This window comes from Macrotis lagotis, chromosome 2 (assembly GCF_037893015.1).
Source record: "Macrotis lagotis isolate mMagLag1 chromosome 2, bilby.v1.9.chrom.fasta, whole genome shotgun sequence".
NCBI classification, from domain to species: domain Eukaryota; kingdom Metazoa; phylum Chordata; class Mammalia; order Peramelemorphia; family Peramelidae; genus Macrotis; species Macrotis lagotis.
The window spans coordinates 20,153,483-20,176,254 of record NC_133659.1 but is presented as its reverse complement, the minus strand read 5'-3'; the positions used below and the strand labels follow the sequence as shown (position 1 = coordinate 20,176,254).

The 22,772-nt window shown below is 44.7% G+C and overlaps 1 protein-coding gene across 7 annotated transcripts in view; it reads right to left on the bottom strand.

The window, feature by feature from the left end:
- Positions 1–22,772, bottom strand: part of OMA1 (OMA1 zinc metallopeptidase) — a 300,900-nt gene that overhangs the window by 242,931 nt on the left and 35,197 nt on the right. For all 7 annotated transcript variants that reach the window (XM_074221328.1, XM_074221324.1, XM_074221325.1 and 4 more), the window contains 3 exons: positions 19,835–19,963; positions 15,622–15,696; positions 9,380–9,529 (listed from right to left, as the gene is read on the bottom strand). In XM_074221328.1, the coding sequence (XP_074077429.1) occupies positions 9,380–9,529; positions 15,622–15,696; positions 19,835–19,963 (354 nt within the window). The remainder of the gene's footprint in view (positions 1–9,379; positions 9,530–15,621; positions 15,697–19,834; positions 19,964–22,772) is intronic.

Here is a 22,772-nt window from a genome sequence, read left to right as displayed (position 1 = left end):
AAATGAGATTAAAATGAATCTATTTAAATACTTACATTAAGTAAGTGTTTTGCTATATAAAGATTGAACACAGATTTAGACTTTGAGATAAAAATTTTATACAAATAAAGCTGTCATTGAGATTTCCTAAAATCTGAAGAGATATTATTTGATTGCAATATTCCAATAACTCATACTTAGTATGAAATGATTCTCTGTATTATTCTAATATTCATATTTTTTCCTCTACCTGAAAGTTCCACATTCTAAATGCTTCCAGTTTTAAAGAAGAAATTGTGCATTTCCACCCTAGGTTCCTATACAAGTTTTCTTATTTATTTTGCAACTCCCCACATTTTATGTTAAAACAACTCTTACAAGGAAAAGCCAAATAATATATCTCTTTCAAGGACAAATCATAGTCAACATTAAATTTGAAGTCTGAACAGTGTCACTCTGGAGCATAATTTTAAAACTGTCATACTATCAAACATCAACAGGTTGATACAGCATCTGTTCCCCAATTCTGCACCCAAGTTGTTATGGTAACCAGAATGCATATGCTATGTATGTCTCCTAAATTTAACAGATTATTCCAAGTAAATAAAATTAACATGATTATTGGCTAATTATCTTCAAATAATATTCTCAGTACAAACTTATATTTACCTTTTAAATAGCTAATGGATCACTGCATTATGTTTAATACTAGATGGCTATACTCGTTTAATTATTAAAGTATTTGACCAAAAAATTAACAAAATCTGACTCCCCTTAATTGATACCCTATTTTCTACATTTAAAAAAAATAAAATTAGCTTTTTATCATAATGATATAGGAAAAAATATATACCAAAAATGAACAAACATCATGACTTCTGGGCACCAAGGATCAAACCATTCTAAAGAGCAAATCACCATAGTGCCAGGGCAGTGAGAAGAGCTGGGTTAAAGAACCAGTTCTGACTTGGATAGGCTACACCTGGGATCAGCTCTCCAGGTAGACTCACATGTCCTATCAGCACCTTTAAAATGGTCGAGCGGTGTCCAATGATATACCAACAGCCTCTACAGGGCTGGACCAAGATAGCGGACAAAGTCACTAAGAAGAAATCACATGGGAGAAAAGCCAAGGTCTGATGCTGGGAAGGGAGGGTAGGAGGAGGCCCATGGGGATGGAGGGGAGAGGAGATGGACCCACAGTCAGATAGTGGGAAGGACAGCAAAGGAGAAGAAAAGTCTGCAGAGTTGGGAGAATCAGGAATTAGAGAAGGCAAAAACAAAACAAGTCATCATCTATTCCAAAGTCACACTGATTTGTTTAGTTGTCCCCTTGTCACTAATAAAATTCCTACTCATTTTAAAGTGGAGCCTAAGTTCTGCCTCCTCCAGGGTTTTCTTTGAGCTTCCACTTAGCATCAGTTCCCCCAAAACAATTTTATTTTATGATTGTCTAATTGCTCATCACGTAAGTTGGGTATCCCAGATATCTGAGCTGGTGGATATTATCTGTACCCCCATCAGACGGTGACTTGAGAACAAGAACTAGGTTTTCTTCTTGGGTGGGTGGGGGAATCTGGGGGGGGGGTGTTAGGGGCTGCTTCATGTCCTCACACAACTCAGCAGGTGCCAGGGCTCCCTGATCTATATTATTTCTTTTTGTGCTCTGCATCCAGTTTAAGAAAGAATACTTAAATAAATTCCATCACTCTATACCAAAAAAAAAAATGGAGATTTTTCAATCCCATAGACTTTCTTACAGAATTGTATAAATCACCAGAAGAATATCCTTTCTTTATTATAAAAATTAGTCTTCTGTTTGCAGGGAATTCAATCTTTGAGCTATAACTATGTACTGTAATTAACAGCATACTCTGGCACTAAATATCAGCTTCTCTTCAACCACTAAATTATTCCCAATGCTATAATAGAGTTTTATCACATTCAAAATGAATTCAATCACTTGGGAAAAAAAATAGAAAAAGATTACATCAAGCTTCAAAATTATGTTTCCATACTATGTTAGTTTGTTTTAAAAGGAATTTGTCTCTGATTCTTTCCTTCATTACCAATCCCCAACATATACAGTTTATGCAATCATTTTTCTTTGTACTCTCTAATCAAATCATTCTTATTTTAAAGAATTCTTCTCTTTGAAAGCAGCAGTGAAGCACATTTTCAAGATCCCCAGCAATCATCTGTAAATATATTTTGGTGAAATTTTACCACTTGGAAGGTTTTTGGTACAAATTGGCATTTGTCAACCAGTTCAAAGAAAAATTTTCAAAGATTTTAGTTCAATGACTGAAAAATTGAAAAGGGGTACATTCTAGCCAACCAGAGGCTCCTGCAGCTTTAAAGATTCCATTAATATCGAACCAGTCTGGAAACAAACTACAAGTCCATCAACTGGGGAATAAAGCCAATTGTGGGGATGTAAGGAATGGAAAGGGATAGAGTGGGCCAGACAGGGCTGGGAAGGGAGGGAGGGAGGGAGGGCAGGGGAGAATTAGGGAGGGGATAGGATGGAAACACTTTGTATGGGATGAAACAATAAGCATGATGAACACAGAGAAGATGTAAAGATCACACAAATTCATGCACAGTCACATAAGTAGAAGCAGGAAAACAAGAGGAAATGGAAAAAACAAAAACCACAAAATAATCAAAATGAAGGTTGCAAATTTTTAAAGAATAAACAATGCCAAGGAGAGACGTGAGAAGACACCTTGCTTTATGCCTTTGGAGAGGTGAAGAGTCCGAGATGTATGACATGACAAATACCGTTAGTTTGTTTTCAACACGGTGAGGCATTTTACTCATTTTTACTCCTTTCCTCTTTTTAAAGAAGAAATTCTTTGAAATAAAAGACAGCTTGCTAGGAGAGAATAAGGGAAAGAAAACTACAGAGGGAAATCTAGTTGATGTAAAGCAAAAGATATCAATACAAATCCTTTTTAAAAAATGCATCCAGGGGTGGCTAGGTGGTGCAGTGGATAAAGCACTGGCCCTGGAGTCAGGAGTCCCTGGGTTCAAATCCGGTCTCAGACACTTAATAATTACCTAGCTGTGTGGCCTTGGGCAAGCCATTTAACCCTGTTTGCCTTGCAAAAACCTAAAAAAAAAATGCATCCAACTAGAGTTATACAACAAAACAAAAAATACTGCTCTCACAGAAAAGGAATTCCAGATGAAGTTGAAAGTAACAACCAGGGGGGAAAAAAGCATGTTTTTACTAGCAATTCTATCAAATACCAGTAATTCTATAGAATCTATCACATGGACACTCGCGAAACTTAACAAAACTTACAACAAAAACCACATCCCATGGCCCAGCTCCTTTGGAGGGTCATCCTTCCCTGGTGCCTGGTAATACCTATGGAATAAACACAAGGTCCTAACTGCCACAGGGTGTGACCTTCGGAGGAAGAAAGAGCTGAAAACCTAAATAAACTGAGGCTGTAGACTCCTTGCTGGCTCTGGAGCAGGGTGATGGTAGAGATGACCTCGAGGTCCCTCTCAGTACTAACCCCACAATCCCATCACACTGGAATTCTTGTTCCTTGAGGACAAAACTACTCATGACCATAGAGAACAAAAATCAATTTCCTGGCTCCTCCTTTTTCCAGAGAAGAGGACAGGCAAGGAATATTTTTAGAAAAGGATGATTTGAATCAAATCCACTCAATTTAACACCACCAAAAACACCAGGAAACTAAAACCCTTGATTAAGCACCTACTGGGCATCTACCAGCCCTGGAGTCATGAAGATTAAAGACAACAGCCCCTGCCCCAGCGAGCTTCCTTTCTGGACCCAGACACAGACACTAAAGTATATACAAATGAATAAAAGGTAACGGGGCGGAGGGGATATGAGGAAAGGCCTTGAGGGCGGTCAGCTGTGCCAGAGGCCCAGGTGAGGAGGAGCCACACCCCAGGCGGGGGGATGGCAGGTACAAGGAACAGAGAATGAGAAGCTCTGGAGGGGAGGTCCCGCAGTCCATTCTAACTGCAATGAAGCATGGGGGGCTGAAAAGAGGAGAACCTTCCTGAGCAGCAGAGTAACCGCCAGACCTCTGAGCAGACAGGTGGGAGAATGGAGAGCCGGGATGAAAAGGGGACTTTGGGGCCTGACAATGAACCCCTTCCACAACCTCATTAAACATGGCACAACGTGCGCCACTGGGGACCAGTTGTGTTGGCCATGTGACTCATGAAGATGTCTTCTCCCGGGCGTCAATAGAAATGTGCCCATGGAGAGGAGCACCCACAAGCCAGCTGGGCAGGTCACTAGTAGCCCCAAATGGGGCATTCCCAGAGACAAGCATCTGGTCAACTACTGGACCCTCCAGGCCAAGTCGGGGAGAACCCCACTATGCCGACTCCGTCCAGTCTTCCCTTCATGTCTGTCTCTATACTAATAGCTCCTGCTGAGACTCACCCGTGACCTATCGAGGCCCTGCTTTAGGAAGCACTGAATGTTTGAGGAATTAGAGAGGATTTCTGCCCTTTTTGGAGGTCCCTGTCTTAAAATAAAATACCTTAAAAATAGTCATTTCTTTTGCCAGACTAAGTTTCCATACTCAGACCTATTAAAGTTAATGTTTGCTGGCTCGTGGGGCAATGGATGGAGCTAGGCCTGGAGTCCAGAAGACCCAAGTTCAAATGCAACCTCAGACACTAACTGTAGGCTCCTATGCGGGTCACTTAACCTCTCTCTGCCTCAGTTTCCTCAACTGTAAAATGGGGGTAGTAATTGCCCCATCCTTCCAGGAGTGTTTGTGAGGATCCAGTGAGATAATAACTGTAAATCACCCAGTCCCGGGCCTGGTCTACAACAAGGGCTATCTCCAGCTAATTCTGAGCTCTGACTGCTCCCAAAAAGAATCCTAGGCACCCTGAAACACTGTGAAATCAAGATTCTTCCTTGGCCACTGATACTCTGGCCCTCAGTCAGACAATATGAACAACAAATGACCAAAAAGCCCTGGAAGATGTTAGTGAGTCCCCTCTGTGGACATCAGAGCGGCCCCCAGACTGTAGCCCCAGGTCACAACCTTCCCCAGCCACTCTCCCCTCTCCTCTAGAGGTCGGGTTGGACCTGATTCCTTCCCATGTGCCCACAATCAAGATATCTGGGATCACCTAAGTCTTCCTTTTGTTAAAGAGCCTCCTCAATCCCCCAAAGAGCCACAAGGGGCTGGCAGCCAAAAACCCCAGGCTGTTTGTCTGTCTGTTTGTCCACCTCCTATTTTGGGTCTACGTGTCCTTCCAATGGTAACACACTAAATCTACTGAGATGTGACCTTTCCTTACCCTTTAGGTCACTGGCAGCTTGGGTTCTCCTGATAGTATGACAGTGGGGAGACACATGGAGGCTTTGGGGGAAAATACCAGGGTTATGAATTAACTGGTAAAAGCTCCAGTCTTGTGTTTTGCCTTCCCTCTGTGGCCACCAAGGGGTCCCACGCCCAGGGAGATCAGAAATGACGCACTCTGGCATCATCACAATTTCCAGGTGCCTGAACGTAGCCCGGTCTGATCTTCTTGGGTTTACTACCCGTCCGCACTGCTGGGCTAACCTGGTCTGTCTATTTAACTGCCCATCAGCATCTGGGCTAACAATAAGCATCCTTCATCCGCTTCATCTTCCCTCCCCAGACACAAGGCTAAACTTCCCCACATGGTCACATATCGCATTGAAAGACAGGCCCAAAGCAATCGGCCGAGCATCATCCATAAATCAGAAGAGAATCTAGACATAAAACGAAAACCACCAACCTCCAACAGCACTATCTTCGGGGGTCCATTTCTGCCTCTCAAGTCTTAAGGATCACAGCCATGGAGAAGGCAGAGGCAGCAGGAGAGCAAGATGACCAAGACCCCCCAGGAGGGGAATTCCAGAGACCAACCAGCCCCTCCAGAAAAGGGTGGAGGCCAGTGGCAGCTGGGGGGCCTCCAAGGCCAAAGGATCTGCCTCTGATGTGCTCTGTCCCAAGAGAGGCAAAAAGGGAGCTATAGAGCCACAGGGCCCAGCCAAAACCCCTCAGAGGAGGGAAGAAAAGGGAGAGAAGGGGAGGGGAAAGAGAGGACTGGGGAAAGAACAGGAGGGAAGGGGAGAAGAAAGCTGGGGAGGGGAGAGGAGGGAAGGAGAAAACTCTTAAAATTATATTTGAAAATATAAGGAGAAATAGGATAATGCCCAACTCTTTGTTTTGTGTCTGCTTTCTCCGTCAAGGAAAATAATCTTTGAACTATGAAGGAGTCAACAAAAATGGGTCATAGAGCACTAGCCCAGACATATCAGGAGCCCTTAATAAGTTCAAGTCATGGAGGTTCACCTGACGTAGATCCTTGGCTGCCGAGTGGCATCACAAGAAGAGAGAAGGGAAAATACTGGCCGGATTATCCCCCCATACACCCCCCCCAATAAAGGAAAACAGAACCTGTAAACTCTGAGCTCAACTTGGATTCCTGGGAAATTTCGACATATGATCGCAGTCAGTGTAGCTTGATCTTGAATAGGGCAAGTCATAAGAAGTCACATCATAAACAATTAAAAAAACAAGAAAAGAGAAAAGAGATTTCCTTTACAAGCATCCATGATAAAGGTCTCTCTTCTCAAATATATAGAGAACTGAGTCAAGTTTATAAGAATACTAGTCCTTCCCAAATTGATAAATGGTCAAAATATGAAAAGCTTTCAGGTCAAAAAAAAAATTAAAGCTATCTATAGCCATATGAAAAAATGCTCTAAATCCCTCTTGATTAGAGAAATGCAGATTAAAACAATTCTGAGGAACCCCTCACATCTATCAGATTGGCTAATGTGATAAAAAAGGAAAATGATAAATGTTGACTGGGATGTGGGAAACTTAAAATAACTTCTATACTATGGATGGAGTTGTGAACTGAATCTGGAGAGCAATTTGGAACTGTGCCCAAAGAGCTATAAATCTGTGCGTACCCACTGGCCCAGCAATGCCACTACTAGGTCTGTGCCCTAAGAGACCAAATGTTAAATGATTGAACAAAACCATGGAATATGAATGCAATGGAACATTATTGTGTTATTTAAAAAATGACAAAAAGAACAGTTTCAGAGAAGCCTACAAAGACTTGCATAAACTGATGCAGAGTGAAGTGAGCAGAACCAGAAAATTTAACAGTAACAAGACTGTTAATTGTTCAGCTGTATCTGAGCTGTAAGGCTGACTGTATTTTATACATGATATCACACTTGATCTTAAGAACTCTGGTCAATGAAGAGATCAACACGCACAACTCTCGGTTTCCAGCGATGAAGCAGGCTCCCCAGCTCTGGACCAGAAGGGATGGACTCAGTACAGAGAGAGTCAGACACTTTTGACCATGGCAAAGGGTACATTTGTTTTTGTTTAATAAGGACAAAAAAAAAAGATTAGGAAATTCTAGACTAATTTTAATTTCTTTTTTAAACTAGTATTTAACTAAACTGATAGGGAATTGTTACAGAGTTTATCTAAATTTTAACATGTCTCTCTTGTTATTTGGTCAAGAAAATAAGAGCGAGGTCAGTGGTGTCAAATTTAAATAGAAATAAATCTGCAGGCTACACAGTGACTTTTATTGTTGATCAGTAATTTTTTAGTCAAGTCTAAATCTTTAGGACACCAATTAAGGTTTTGTTGGCAAAGATGCTAGAGTGGTTTGCCCTTTCCTTCTCCAGATAAGAAAACTGAGGCAAGTGGGGTGAAATGACTTGCCAAAGGTCACACAGCTAGGAAGCATCTGAGGCCAAATCTGACCTCAGGAAGAGGAGTCTTCCTAACTCCAGCTCTAGCACTCTACAAATTCATATCACCTATATTATATTGTGCTTTTTAAATTTATTTTGTTAACTATTTCTAAATTAAATTTTCATCTGGCTGCAGTCCCGCTGGGGCATTTTGCTGGCTCACCCTGAGTGGATTGAATGATAACAGAGTTGGTGAGTTCAGGCCTGGCCAGATCTAAAAAGCAGACAGTACAGGCTCACTGCTGTTTCCAAAGAAATACCTCAGGTGAAGGAAGAAATGGCCTGAGAGCACAAGGTCAGAGCCAGAAGGGCTTTGAAGGCCCTCAGGTTCATTTTGTGGATGGGGACCTAAGGGATGGAAAATCTGAATGAAGAGAGCAGGCCCAGAGGGCTGATAAGCCCTGGAGGCAGGTTCTGAGTCCAGAGAGCTATCCAAGCCTTGGAGAGGACTCTGGCCTCAAGGCACAAGGTCTCTGGAATCAGAGACCCCTGGACACTGGCCCAGTGTGACGAGAGAGTGATCCCAGAATGGTCCTTGGGCAGGGAGGGTCAGGGAGAAGCTCACTTTAGGTGTGGAAAGGAGGGAGGAGGGGGATGGGTGCAGCAGATGGGCTTCAAGGCCCTTGGGAAGCTGCAGGGCAAAGGGAAATGGCCTGAGCCTGGGGAGGACCACTCCTCCCAGAGTGCAGGACTCTCCTGGACATCAGCTAGCTATCTGTGGCCAGAATCAAAGGTCCAATTACCCACACCCTAATTGTGGCTCTGATGATAAGATCCATAAGAATCAATTATGGGATATAAAAGTCAAAAAAGCCACGTTTGACACCGGTGCTCTGAAAGTACGGCAGGGGACTTAGCAAACTGTGCATATCTAAATTGGGCGATGATAAAACTGTCTAAACTGGAGTACTGGCATTTTATTCTAGATACTTCATGACTCTCCATATAAAGAAAAGAGGATGGCCCCTCTCTAGGCCAATATTCAATGAAAAGGTTGAAGAATTTTAGGAGCCAAAACAGTTGGCTAAACCAAGTGTGTTATTTTCAGAAGGGTTGCTTCAGAGTTTCCAAGTGATACAGGTTATTAGAATGTCAAAGTAATTTCAGGGTTTTTTCAGGTGACAATTTCATACTTTCCCAATCCCGACCAGGGAGACACCAGAGAGTCAAGCTCCCCTGTGTTTTGAAGAATAAATGAAGGTGGCTTATTCTTGCATGTGTGGATGCTGCAGGTTCCCTTAAAAAAAGACCTCTGCTGATTGGAAAATTCCACCATCCTAGAGTTTTCAGGTGTCCTACATTGACCTGTTGCTTACAGAGCACAAACTGAAGGCTGAACAAATATAGTTCTATTTGTTGGCTCTATCATCTTTTTGTGATTACTTCAGAAAGCATATTCTAAGGGAACAGAGAGAATCTGTTGTTACAACATCACAAACCTCACTTTGAGAATATCTGAGCATTTTTTTTAACCTAACCTCAAGGATCTGATTTCTGAATCTGGTATTAAAAATCAGCATGAGAAATATCACCAAAGAGAGTCAATGACAAAACCAATGTCCTTGGACATGCCAGATAACAGATTTTACCATAAACAATATGAAAAGAAAAGTTTCCACTCACCTGGGGAATAAGTCGCTCCAAGTGCTCAGCTCGGTTCTCATGAGAGGGGTGAGTTGACAGCCATTCCGGTAACCTCGGCTCCCCCAGAACCCGATCTGCAAACTCCAACTGCTGCCAAAACACCGAACAGGCTCTGACATCCACACAAGCCTGCGAGGAAAATGGAGAAGACCAGGAAGATAGGTCAACTCTCTGAGGAGACATCAGGGGGAAAAAAGGTACAAAATAGCCTGCTATGGAAGAAAATGTGCATCCATAAGGCAGGAGGAGGGAAAAAGCTCCATTATCTATAGCAACATCAATGCATACAGATTGTCAGAATACAAGCTCTGCTGACACACCAAGTACCCAGAGAGGAGTGATGGATCAGGAGGCAGTCAAGCTAAGTTCCATTGTTAGCTTGGTTACTGGCTACCTGGGGGCCCTGGCATTTAAAGTTGCCTCCCTTCTGCAAAATGGGGGATCTAGACTAGAGATGGTCTCTAAGGTCCCTTTGAACTATATATATAAAACCATGAAATGTGAACTCTATGGCTTTAAGTCATCCAAAATGTTTTTTAAATGACTAGAACATCAGCATAACCTTATCCATAGTAAAATAATGTAATAAAGAATTTACTGTATTTCAAATATGGAACCTTTTCTTTTATTCTAAGAAATCTGAGGGGGGAATAATTGCAGCATTGGCCAGGAGCACTGTAGAATACCCTAAATCTTATGGTGATGACAGAGATGAAGACAGCCACACAGCTGACAGACCAGCCAAGGTCCCAAATGGTCATGACCATGGGCTATCAATGAGTTAGAAAATGCTAGAAGTCTTAAGGAGAAAAGGAGATAAAGTTAAAGAGAGCACAATGGTCTCCCTTCTCCTGAAATGTGACAAAATCTCTAATGTCTGTGTGTGACACAAGCACAGAAAATACAGCTACTTTCCATCATCAACAATGATGCTGCCACTGAGAGCAGAGCCCAGGAAAAGCAAAGTTCAGATTTGTTCCTTCAAATTCAGCTTACCCTCCTCTCTACAAAAGTAAGAAAAGCTCCGTTAATCCCAAACATAGACATTGTAAAATGCTGCTTCCAAAAGTTTTCATAAAACTAAAAAGTGATTTGAAAATGAGTGAGTAGAATATCGTCAACTCCTATTTGGAGTCCTGTGGATCTGATAGAGCACAATACTAGTTAAAAAAGAATACCCCAAATGCCCAGTGCCCCTGGCCAGTTCCTGAGTGGCCTGGCACAGTCAGGGCAGTCTGCACTATCTCAAAGGACATCACTCTCTCACGGCTTGTCAGGAGACAAAGAGTTAACCAAAGGACAACTAAATTATGTCAGTGTTTTAAGCTCCAACAAAACAGCTGAACACAATCTTTAAAGTAATATTTGGTATGCAAAGTACATCAGAGGAACAAATTAATCATCCCAACAGCCTAAGATTCCAAAAGGAACTGAGACATCTGTTTGAAAACGAAGACGGAGGTATTCTTATTTCTCGAGACTTTGCAAAACTAATTACAAAGACAACTAAAGGAAGGTGAAATTTTTGAAAATTAATATGTCACTTATATTTATTCTCTCCATCTATAAAAAGTAAAAATGGCCTAGATCAGCTATGAAAATAGTCATTTTTAAAATAAAGTGGCTGTTTGCCCCTGGTTCAACTCACTTTTCTACACGGGAATTGGAGGGAGTGTGGTGCAAATAGGAGATAGTCGGCATCCACAAGAACTGAGATCCCAGAAGGGGAGAAAGAAGGGGAACCAGCATTTCAGACCTAGAAGAGAGCTGAGGGGTCCCCTAAGTCACCCCCCCTCTTTTACCAGTGAGGACACTAATGGCCAAAGTGGGTCACACATAGGGAGGAAGGATGGTGGATGAAGCTTATCAGGTGGCTGAAGTCAGAAAGGCACTGGGCAGGAAGGTGAAGCCCCATGCGGGCAGGAACATGACCTGAAAATCCAAGAAAATAGGCAATGCCTGGATATTGGTACATCTGAGTTCATCCCCCCATTGGAATCCTCATTATCTGTTTCCTGAGGGTCTTCTCATGTTCCAATTTCTTATTGGCCGAAGCAGCCCTTCTGTCGGCCACTTCTAGGCAACCAGGAGCATCCACTCTTGGCTGGATACACGGTTCTGACCAGTCACATGAAAGCTTTAAGTTTTGCGGCAACTGCAGCATCACTAATGAGAACTCCTGACAAATAACTGCATCTCTTTGCAAACTGCACTCAAGGCTGGCCAACACCTCCCTTATGACTTAAGGTTTAAATCTGACAAAAATTCCATCTGTGCCCAGTCTGGAAGGGGTATCAAGGGTGTGGGCAAGTCCAAAACTCCAGGTTGCTGGTTCGCCCTGCTCACAGCAGAACCGGCCCCAGACCAGTGAACAGCGGACCAAGGCACAGCAGACCCCAGACTGTTCTAGCCACCCACTTCTGAGCCACAGAGTATCATTCTCCAGACAAGCTCCTGTGGCTCATCACCTGGAAGCACCTGGATATCCAACAAGGCTCCCCAGATCTCTCCTCCTGGGTTCTCCTGCCGCACCTACGTGGAGCTCCCAGACGGGGCTGACCATGAATGGGTCACTGGCCAAAGACCCTCTGCCTTCTCCCCCACAGGATGGGAGCAGCCGGAGGTGGGAAGGACTGGCTTGTCGCCAAGCCCCTACAAGGTGGATTCCTGAAGCTGTCTCCCATTTCTCTCGACTTCTCACTAGATGGTGCTGTCCTCATAGCTTTCCAGCCCTGGATGATTAGAACTGGCTCAAGGAAACAGATTTCCTATTTCAGCCAGAATGGAGGGTTCTGAAGGCTCAGGAGAAAAAGAAAGCAAGGCACTAAATGAGGATGGCAGCTGCCGTATGTGTGGGGTCCAGGCCGGGCCTAATGGCCTGGACACTGGGGGAAGCTCCTTCCCCACTCTGAGAATCCAGGCTGATCCTTGCTTCCCCAGACTGGGTCGGCTACCTGAGTTTCTCCTTGCTCACTGGGGGACCCTGGGCCAGCCCCTTCACTTCTCTGGGATCTGGGACAACACCCCAAGGCTGGGTCTGCAAACTCTTGACAGTTATGGGGGCTCGGCCACCTCCAACTGGCTTGGTCAGTGGAGACAACCACCCCGGCAGTGCCATCCCAGGACTTCTGGGGAGCAGATTTTCACCCTGTGACATGGTTGGCAGTAGGGATGCTCCACTTACTGATGACATGTGCCCAGAGGAGATGAGAGATCTCCGAGGTCAAATGTCTCATGTTGCAAATGAGGAAGCTGAGACCACCCTGGCAAACCTCCACCTGTTCATCTGGCATACCCCTCCGTGATACCATCTCATGCAGCCCTCCCACCTCCCAACCTTCTCTAAGTGGTCAGTCCTCAAAAGGTGTTGTGGTCCAAGTCTTCGAGTCCCTGTTGCTGCTGCTGCTGATATTTGTCCTTTGTTCTCAAAAAAGACTGCGACATCAGGAGGTGATGCTATAATGAGCACAAGGATTGGATCTGAGTGGGTTAGGGGGGCTGTGCAAAGTCATGGCCTCACTTTCTCCTCCAGAACCATCCTGGTCCAGTGGCCAGATATGATTCAGGATGACTGGAGATGGCCCTGAATGTGAGGCAGTCACATGTCTGAGGCTGAATTTGAACTCCCATCCTCCCGACTCCAAGGCCGGTGTCTATCCATTGCACTACCCAGTTTCTTCTCAGGGTTTAGCCAGGATGGTCATCAGGTGAGTGACCAATGCCAACAATCTCTCCACTCTGAAAGGACCCGTCAGAGCTTGGGTTCATTCACCAGGGACCTAGGGAACCCAGGATCACCTCCATGCCACAACGGGTTAGGGGGAAGGGGTGACATTAGGGGGCTACGTAAGTGACTTTTCAATCTAGAAAATAGTTACAGTAAGATAACTTCCAAAGTGGTTTAAGGAAAATACTTCAAGAGCAGCTGCATGCATTGTTGTAAACATAGGTCACACACAGAAGAGGTTGGCATCCACTCATACAAATCGGTCAAGAGGCAGCGACCCCTGGAGAGAAGAGCGGTGTCATCCCGGACTGCCCCGCAGCTGCCTGCTGCCCTTTCCCTCCTAAAGACAAGGTGTCTCCTGGCAACCTTAACATCAACCCACGAGGCCTTGTGGTCACAGCCCGGACAGACAGACCCTGGATGCACCTCCTTCTGGAGGCCGGCAGCCCAGACAGACCCTGCATGGGGCAGCACCACTGTTGCCAGGGCCAACACTCTTTGCAAACCACAACTCCTGGGAGTGTGTGAACTTCTCCACTAACCACACAACTTGGAGTCTTTCTTTTTGTGAGGAGGAGGGGGAGGAGGATAGCTGATTTCACTTGCTGGTTCCTCATCTTTGGATTAATTGTGTGAGGCGAGGACAGCTTTGGAGAGACTTGTTTCCCTCAGGAAGGAGGGATGGATCTGCCTGTAGAACCTGAGATCCAAACATGGAGGGGAAAGAGGCAGCATGGAACGGTGGAGGCCTCAGACGGGTCTGGATCCCGGCTCGGTCTTCCCAGGGAGGCAACCCTGCCTCAGTTGCTTTGACTGCTTGAGACCCCATTTCCTCCCATGTAGAACAGAAGTAATAACGGCTCCAATGATTTCATGACCGTGGTGATGTATGCCGTGAGTTTGCATAAGCTAACATCTATGAGAATGGAAGCTAGAATCCTTATTTCAAGAAAAATGAAATATGAAAAGAATAAAAGTTCCCCCCCAGGAGGACGGCCCTCGAGGGTCCACATTACCCCCCTTTCACAGCCACCCTCAGGTCTGGACCCCAGGATCCCACAGCACAGCCTCTAAGGGGGCCCACCCTGAGATTCTCTGACTCACAAAGTCGTCCACTTGAAAGGGCCATTTTAGATACTGGATTTTTCCTTTCCTTATAGGGATTCTGAATCCATGTTGTTCATAGCTTGTCTCCCCTAGTCAGAGGCAAAGACTATTTCAGGACTGCCATCCTATCAACCAATTCCAAGGGCAGTGTCTGGTACTCAGTAGGAGCTAACTAAATGCTCACTCAATGTAGATTTTGTTAAGTGACTTGTACAAGGTCACACTGCAAATCAATGTTGTTTCCTTGATCCCCACAGGCTCTCCCATGGAGAGCACAAGCATTATCACCTTTACTTCCCAGAAGGGCAGTGAGACGCCAAGCATCCCCGTAGTATCCCACAGCCCACAGTCAGGGAAGTCAAACTGATGTCTGACAACTGCAAAATGAACTGATTCTGAATTTGTCCTCTTCGCCTACAGACACATCGCTTCCCTCTGAGATAACCTGAAAGTGGAAACCACAGCCGGACTTTCCAGGGCCGAGATATGGACTGAGGAGACCCGGCAACCAAGGCCCATATCAGGGCCCTGAGCAGTGGCCGGGGTTGTGGCGGGACATCATGACTGCAAGGGATGGATCACAACTCTGGACAGAAGCATCTGGCCCCATTATGTGAGATGAACCGGGCAGGGACGGGAAGGGAGAGAGATCCCTGTGAAGCGATCACTGCAGTGGTCCAGGCCAGAGACCCCCGGGGCTCAGTGCTAGCTCCAGACTGCAAAACAGCAGCGAGTAATGGACCCTGCAAGCCTGGAGGTCAGGGAAGTCCCTGTGTGTGGGACCCTGGACAAGTCTGTGCCTCAGTTTCCTCATCTCTAAAAATGAGGATAGGAACCCCTGCTGGAGCTGCCTCCGAAGCTCTTATAAGTAAATAAGAGCAAGATACTGCAAAGTATAACAAACATTTTGAAAACCTTTGGGCACTATAGTAAAGTTACTGAAGATGACCCTGAGGACAGCCAGGGACAGAGAGAAGTCAAGGGTTATGCAGAGATGGGGACTTCCAGAAGAAAATCCTATGTTAGGGCAAACTACTGTCTAGTAAAAAATCTTAATTCCATGACTTACATTCACAAACCAAAAACCAGCCCTCTCCCCTAGCAGCAGCCTAACCTTCCTCCTTTTAGGACAACAGCCCACTTAATTTTGTGTAGGACTCATCCCAGCCCCAGGTACAGATGGGAACCGAAGAGATGTTCCTGGGAAATAATTCCATCAAACAATATGTTAACAACAATCACCTTCATGAGCCACAACAAGCCTTTCCAAAGAAGTAAACCTTTCCCTGTGAAGCATGGCCATCAAACCACACTCACAGGTGGCTGTGATCCCCCCCATCATCACTGGGGTGCCCCTGCCATTTCCACGTGCGCTAGATCTACTTACCTTTGCGGCAAACTGTAGCCCGACTTTGTCAGCTTCCACCTCCAGGGTGCGGCTGTAGGGTCGGTCAAACACATACTACAAGAGAGACAACATAAAACCTGTTAACAATTTGCCTTTGGAACCTCAGAAGCACAATTGTTCCTCCTCAGTCCTGAAGGTATTTTATTCATTTTAACAGACACTTGAAGTGTGTAAAAGGAAATGTGTACATTCCTTATGAAGAGTTAACCTTTATTGAGCATCAGGAGCAAAGAAGATGGGGACAAAGAGCCCACTGTAGACTTCATTCCCTTTACCAGGGATGAAGAGATGTTTTGTTAATGATAGGTGGGAAAATTTCTGAAGGAAGAATGAAAATTTAAAAGAAAGTAACACAATCTGCTAAGGTCAAGTACAAAAGCAAAATCTATCTCTGAGACAGAGCAACAAAGTTCCAGATCAGAAGTCAGAAGACCCAAGTTCCAGTCTCAACTCTCCTAGTAAATGTCTGTGTGACCTTGGGCCTTCCCTTACACTCTCTGACCTTCAGTCTTTTCATCGGTAACAGGGACCTAATGCTACCTGCCACAAAGCTCTCGTGAAGGGCAAACAAGACAGGCAGCTGGGCGCCTCCCCAGGGGGAAGACCGAGTTCAAATGCCACCTAACTCTAGCTCAGTGACCCTGGACAGGCCCCTTGTTCCTTGGTGTTCCAGTTTCCTCTTCGATAAAAACAGACTAACAACAGGGCCAGAGGAAAGAGAGTGAAATTCTGACTGAAAAGTGTTTTGCCAACCTAAAAATGTTATGAGGTTAAGAAAATGAGTCTGAGGGTGCCACAGAAACTGCCTCAGCTGTAGGCAGACCCGAGGTCTCCCCACTCCACCCCCAAGGGCTCTCCTCATTCCATTCTGTTCACCACTGCCTGCCCTCCAAGCGTCAGACCCTCTTCAGGGGTCTCTACACCAGTCCATCGATCCAGGTCACTGCAGGTCATCCCCAGGAGAAGACCCAATCAGCAGGGAGGGGGAGAGAAGAAGGCCCCTGAGGGGACAGGGCTTGGGGGAGCCCGGTGGGGCCTGGCCCTGAGGAGAAGGTGCCACCCCAGGGAAGGGAGTCGATGGTCAGGCCAGATCCCCCAATGCCAGGGCACAGCCTGCAAGGTGCCCGCTGGTTCTGAGATTCTTTGGTCCCTAAAAACCAGCTGCTGATTTTTAAGACCATTTTAGAAACTGATTTCTCCATTTATTACTAGTCCACAGAGGATAAGTTGATCAGCATCGCATGGGAAAGGGCATCAAGTGGGATCAGAGAGCCTTACTAGCCAGGCCAGATGCCCCTCACAGAGCCTTTATCTGTGGAATGTGGGTACAGTGTTTCCATTACACACACACACACACACACACACACACACTCTGAGCAGGTGAAGGACAAAGAGCTTTAGACATTTAGTTCAACTCACCATCAGACTGGGTCCCCTGCCCCATTATAATCAAGTCTGGTTGAAAGTGGTCAGATGGGTAGGAATCATGAACTCCTTTTATAAAATATTTCAAATGATTTCTCTCTAGAAACTCCCAGGGCCAGCAACCATGTGGACAAAATTCTGATCCCAAGACCAGCAGCTCAACCTTCCCCATCCTGCCTTGTCTGCAATCCTTTAATCCCACCATCACCCCTGAAAATTGCCACTATCAGAATGTCCCAGGGGCAGCAAGGTGGTGCAGTGGACAGAGCACCGGCCCTGGAGTCGACAGGACCTGAGTTCAAATCCAGCCTCAGACAATATTTACCTGGCTGTGTGACTTTGGGTGAGTCACTTAACCCCATTGCCTTAAATAAATTAAAAATTTTTTAAAAGAATGCCCCTTCCATAATGATTCATTCAATTTAAATTTCTTTTTCAATTAATAAAATTCTTTCTCTCCTTCTACTCCCCCCTCCCAACCAATGGGAAAAAAAAACTCTCTAACAAATATTTATAGTCAAGCAAAACAAATATTGGCCACATCGCGTGTGTGTGTGTGTTTGTCTGTGTGTATGTCTGGCTATTTGTCTGTCTGTGTGTGTGTCTGTATATGTGTGTATGTTATGTCTGGCTGTCTGTGTCTGTTTGTGTGAGTGTATGTATGTATCTGTGTGTCTGTGTCTGTCTGTCTGTCTGTCTGTCTCTCTCTCTCTGCTCCCACCTCTCTCTGTTGGGACATGGGTGATGGGCTTCCTCCTGGGTCCTCTGGAATTATCAAGCTAGTGATTTTCCAGTTTTAGGAAAATGACAGGTAAGTTATGAATCTCAGGAAGTCTTGACTTAAAGGCAGGGAGTTCAAAACTAAAGCAGAAGTCAACTCAGGAAACAGTTTAAGTTGTTTAGATGACAGGATATTTTCTGGAGAACTTTACTAATATTGTAGGTTTCTGTGACCTCTTCCTTACTAGGCAATTCTAATGAAGCCATTATAAGGGGGGGAAAGCATTCCCATTCATTGTGGGAGGAAGAGTCCAAGTCAAAGCATTTTGCCTTTGTCCTTGATAGAGCAGGGCCTATAACCTCACCAAAGAGATTTTTCACCTTTCAAGAACTTTCAGGGACTGGAAACAAAGAACGTGACATCACATAACCCAAGTGTCTAAAGATGCCTGTTGCTCAATTTCATTATCAATTTATCTCCTCATATTTCATGCCTCAGATTTGGAACAGCACCCAGATGGCACTCGGATGGGTGCTCCACAAATCATTAAATAAACAAATAACAGATTGTGCCTAAATAGTCAAATCTCCCTGGACAAGGGGAAATATTTGGAGAGAAATGTGAAATAAAATAATTCATCACAGCTAATCAAGTGGTGAGGCCCTCCCCAAACTGGAAGAACTACATATGGCAGTTCAGAAATCACAAAGGGTGTGATGCCGGGATTGCTGTTGTACAAGGGAAAGAGAAGGGCCAGCCAGTCGCTCCTTCCTACACCCAACCCAGGCTCTGGCTCCCTCTTGTTCACTCAGCAGTTGGGGGGTACCAGGGGACGACTTCAGCCTGACCACATTCTCCTAAGAGTCACCTTGATCAAACAAGGTACTTTCAGAGTTCATTTGGGACAGAGACTAGATCTGGGGGTGTTTGTTGAGCAGATTGGGCGGGGGCAGGAAGGGGAGAGGAGATAAAAAGCCTGGGTCTAGAAGGGCACCCTTCACCAACCCCACCGGGGTGCCAGAAAAATCACTTCCACCTCACTCAAACTCAAGGTTACCGAGCCATGCGCTAAATCAAGAGTTTATAACCTGGGAATCATGAACTCCTTTGGTAAAATATTTAAAAATTATTTCAATATAATTAGTTTTTTTTGTATTCCTATGTATTTTCTTTTATTCATTTAATAATAACAAAAATAGCTAGATATTATATGGTACCTACCTTGTGCCAGTACTGTGCCCAGAACATGATTCTGGGAAGAGGTCTGCAAGCTTCTCCAAGACCACCTGCCCAAGAGGTCCAGGAGACCAACAACACTAAGGACCCCTAGCCTAAACTCTTCCATCCTCAATGACAACAAAACTTTTGTGGGAATCAACTGATTCTGCTTCACCCCAAGGGAAGTTTCCCAGGGGAAGGATCCAACCACTGAGGGGGACTGGGCCACTGAGGAGCAATTGGGCCTCTGTCCTGGGGGACTTTCAAGGGGCTGCAAACCTCTGAGATCCCTCACAACCAAGACCCTGGGAGTCCACGAGCTCAGACCAAGTGGCACAGCCAGGGTCAAGATTTCCTGGGCTTCCCAACACAATTCTGCCCCTTCTTCAGCCTCTGACAGGATCTTCCCAAGGTTGGGAAGCTAGTAGGTTCATGTCCTGGGGATCTGGGTGGAGTAGGCCCCGAAGCCTGGAGCTGAAATCTGCCCCCGCTCAGTGCAGGACCCCCAAGAATGTGATGTCGCCTCCAATTCCAGTCTTCTTTTCCTCTAGAATCAGATACAATGTACGGTCCAGAGAAAAGGAGTGCTGAATTTAATCTGAGAACCTGGATTCCTATTCTGCCCCTAACAACCTGTGAGACACTGGGCTGATCTGGGACTCATGTTTCTTTATCTTTCTGATAAGGGATCAAACTAGGTGGCCCAAGTTTTGAATCTACTATATTTCACTGAAAAATTCATTCCCTAATGACAAATTATAAAACAACATCGGCTCTATTTATCTCCAGTAAAATGCACTCCACAGAGGTATCTGACCCTGCTCTTACCTCTTTCAGTTTCGACTGGATCCACTGGCCCAAAACAGCCAAGCTATCTCGAGGACAGATGGCCCAAATCATGGTGAGCAGAATCAGCCCCAGAAAGTCCCACAGGTGAACCAGGCTGGCCTTCTCTGCCTGCGAAAAACCAGAACGACAGAATGATGATGCTGAATGCTGTGAGGCAGGTCGCGATGGCATCCAACCTTAATACAACACACAGACACCCAGCATATGGAGCTTAGACTCTCATAACAGGTACACGGGGGTCATCCATCCCAGTTCAAGAGTGTCAATTTGAATTGAAGGGAGAAAATGCATTTTAACTTGGGGCTTTTGATTATTATAGGAAATACCAATTAGCACCATAGAAACCATATTGCATATCTGCCATATGTAATCATATCCATATACTTTCACTAAACATCAAATATCAAATCTGAAGAAGGTGAGGACAATTAGCAACTTCATTCCTGGGTTCTACTTATACTTCCAAAGTAACTGTCCATTTGCTTAAATGAAGTTTTTTGCTTTTATCTATGGTTATTGAGAAATAGAAAAAACACCAGTGTTTCTTAAAGTGCATCTTAATTTTATTTGTGGATTTCCCACCAGGGAGTAGAGTTCAGCCAATACTTTCATGTGTTTACAACAGAAATTAATGCAAAATATTCTTAAAAATCAGCGACCTTTGTGGTTCCGGTTGCTGAGATGCAAAAAGCCAGGCTGCCCGATGAACAGGTATGGAGTCAATGATGATGCCAGTGGCCATAGCATGGCTGAGAGGTCTGGGGACCTGAGCCACCCCTCCCCAGCCGCCCTCCTGACCTCTCAGGACCCAGAGACAACCCAGACTAGTCTTCTTGATCTCCCAGGACCCAGAGATAACACAGGAGGCTCATTTCTCTGCCACTCTACCAGTCTTTGTCACCTTGGTGAGTGGCATGCTGGGTAATTAGGTTCTTCACATCATAGCAAAACATTTCTTGAACTACATACACCTCTTGTTGCTGAACCCTTTCTGGATTACTCACATATATGTCAAGACCCTAGGATCACCCCCTCCCATGCTCAGACTTTTAGAATTTTAGCCAAAGAAGCCAGAGAAACTCTTACTAAATATAGAAATATGCTTGAACACAAACAGGCATGGATTATGTAGGATTAGTTACCCACTACTAAAAAAGAAAAATATAGAGATGGGAGAGAGAGAGAAGAGAGTCAATGGGACATAATACAGAATGTTGACTTTGCAGCCAGAAAGACCCAAATTCAAATCCTGATTCAGAAGCTTATCAGCTATGTGACCCTGGGCAAGTCCTTTCCCCTCAGTGAAGCCTAGCTTCCACATACATCAGATGGAACTAGAGCATCTACCTGCCAGAAATGCAGAGAAAATCAAATGAGACAACATATGCAAACCATTTAGCAAATCTTAAAGTGTTCTTTAAATGTAAGCTAGCATCATCATCATTATTATTATTAAATAAAAATTGGTCTCAAAAAAGAAAAACTTTAAAATGTTGGCAATATTTAAGAAATGTGCAAAAGAAATATTAATATTTTCAGTCTTCAAAGCTGTTATTTGCTATTTGATGTCTCATCTAATGATTATAATTGCTCATTTCTTTGCTGATGCACCATGGTAGAGATCATGACAATATGCTGAATACAAGGCATGGGATGCGATGCCAGATAAACAGATGTAGTGGAAATTAAAATGCTTCCAAAGTGATGGATGACCAAGATTGATGGAGCTGTTAGGAAGTCGCCATAATGGACCAGACAACACAGGCTCCACAGCCTCAAGGAGAGAGGCCGTGGAATCAGAATTCTCCCCCTCACACGGCCTTCAACCAGAGCTTCAAGAAACCAGGACCTCTGCTTAACACCAATTCAAGGGGAGAAGGGAATGCGACTCATTCTGCTTTGTAGAGTAAATAGCTCTAATCACCTTCCTCTAAACTCTATGATGGGTCAAAGAATAAAATAAAATAAAGTAAACCTTATGATGGGAACGTGATGTTGTGGAAATCCCAGACCAACAACAAAAAGTTACATCTTATGCCTTTCTAAGCTGACTCTGTGTACCCTGAGAAATTCTGTTCCTGTAACATTCCTGAGAAACTGCCTCCCTGTCCAGTGGACAGGGAGAAACTCAAACCCAACAAAAAACACTCTGATAACAAACTCTGGCCTCTTTGTTTCCCCTAAACATTCTGACCCAAACCTTTCCACTACACCTGCACCAACTCCCATCCCCTTCCTAGCACTGACACCATGCCTGTCCCCAACAGAAGACCTGACTTTTTCCCCCTATGCACCCTCTGAGGATAGAGCCCACAGGCAACAACCTTGCCCCCATGGAAAACCACTTCTCTGTCCTTTTCACATGAGTGGCAAGTCCTCATGAATTCTTTCACCATTCAAACCCTAACTCATCACCTGAGTCCCAAAATGAATCAAAAGGAAACTGAGGTTAATTTAAAGGAGGTGAAATCATGAGCATTCATCTGAATAGAAGAAAAACTCGCTTCAGAGCTCAGCTCAAGAGTGTGAGCATTGAAAAAAAGAGTGTAAGGGTTGGCCCCCAGAGGAAGAGGATGGCACACAGGTAGTGGGCAAGAGGTAGTGCACACAGTTGGACCCTATGGCTTCTGGGGTTCCTTGCAACCCAGGGAGCTGGAAATCATTTCAGTTTAAGACTAATATTGCAACAAATCTGCCCACCGAGGAGTTACTGAAGTCAGTGACAATAAGCACCTGACAGAGACAGGTGCTTAACTGAACTTAGGTCAGAGAACTTGTGTAAAAAAAATAAATAAATTATAATGGGGGCAGCTAAGTGGCCCAGTGGATAGAGCACTGGCCCTGGAGTCAGGAGGACCTGAGTTCACATCCAACCTCAGACTAGCTGTGTGACCTTAGGCAAGTCACTTAACCTCAT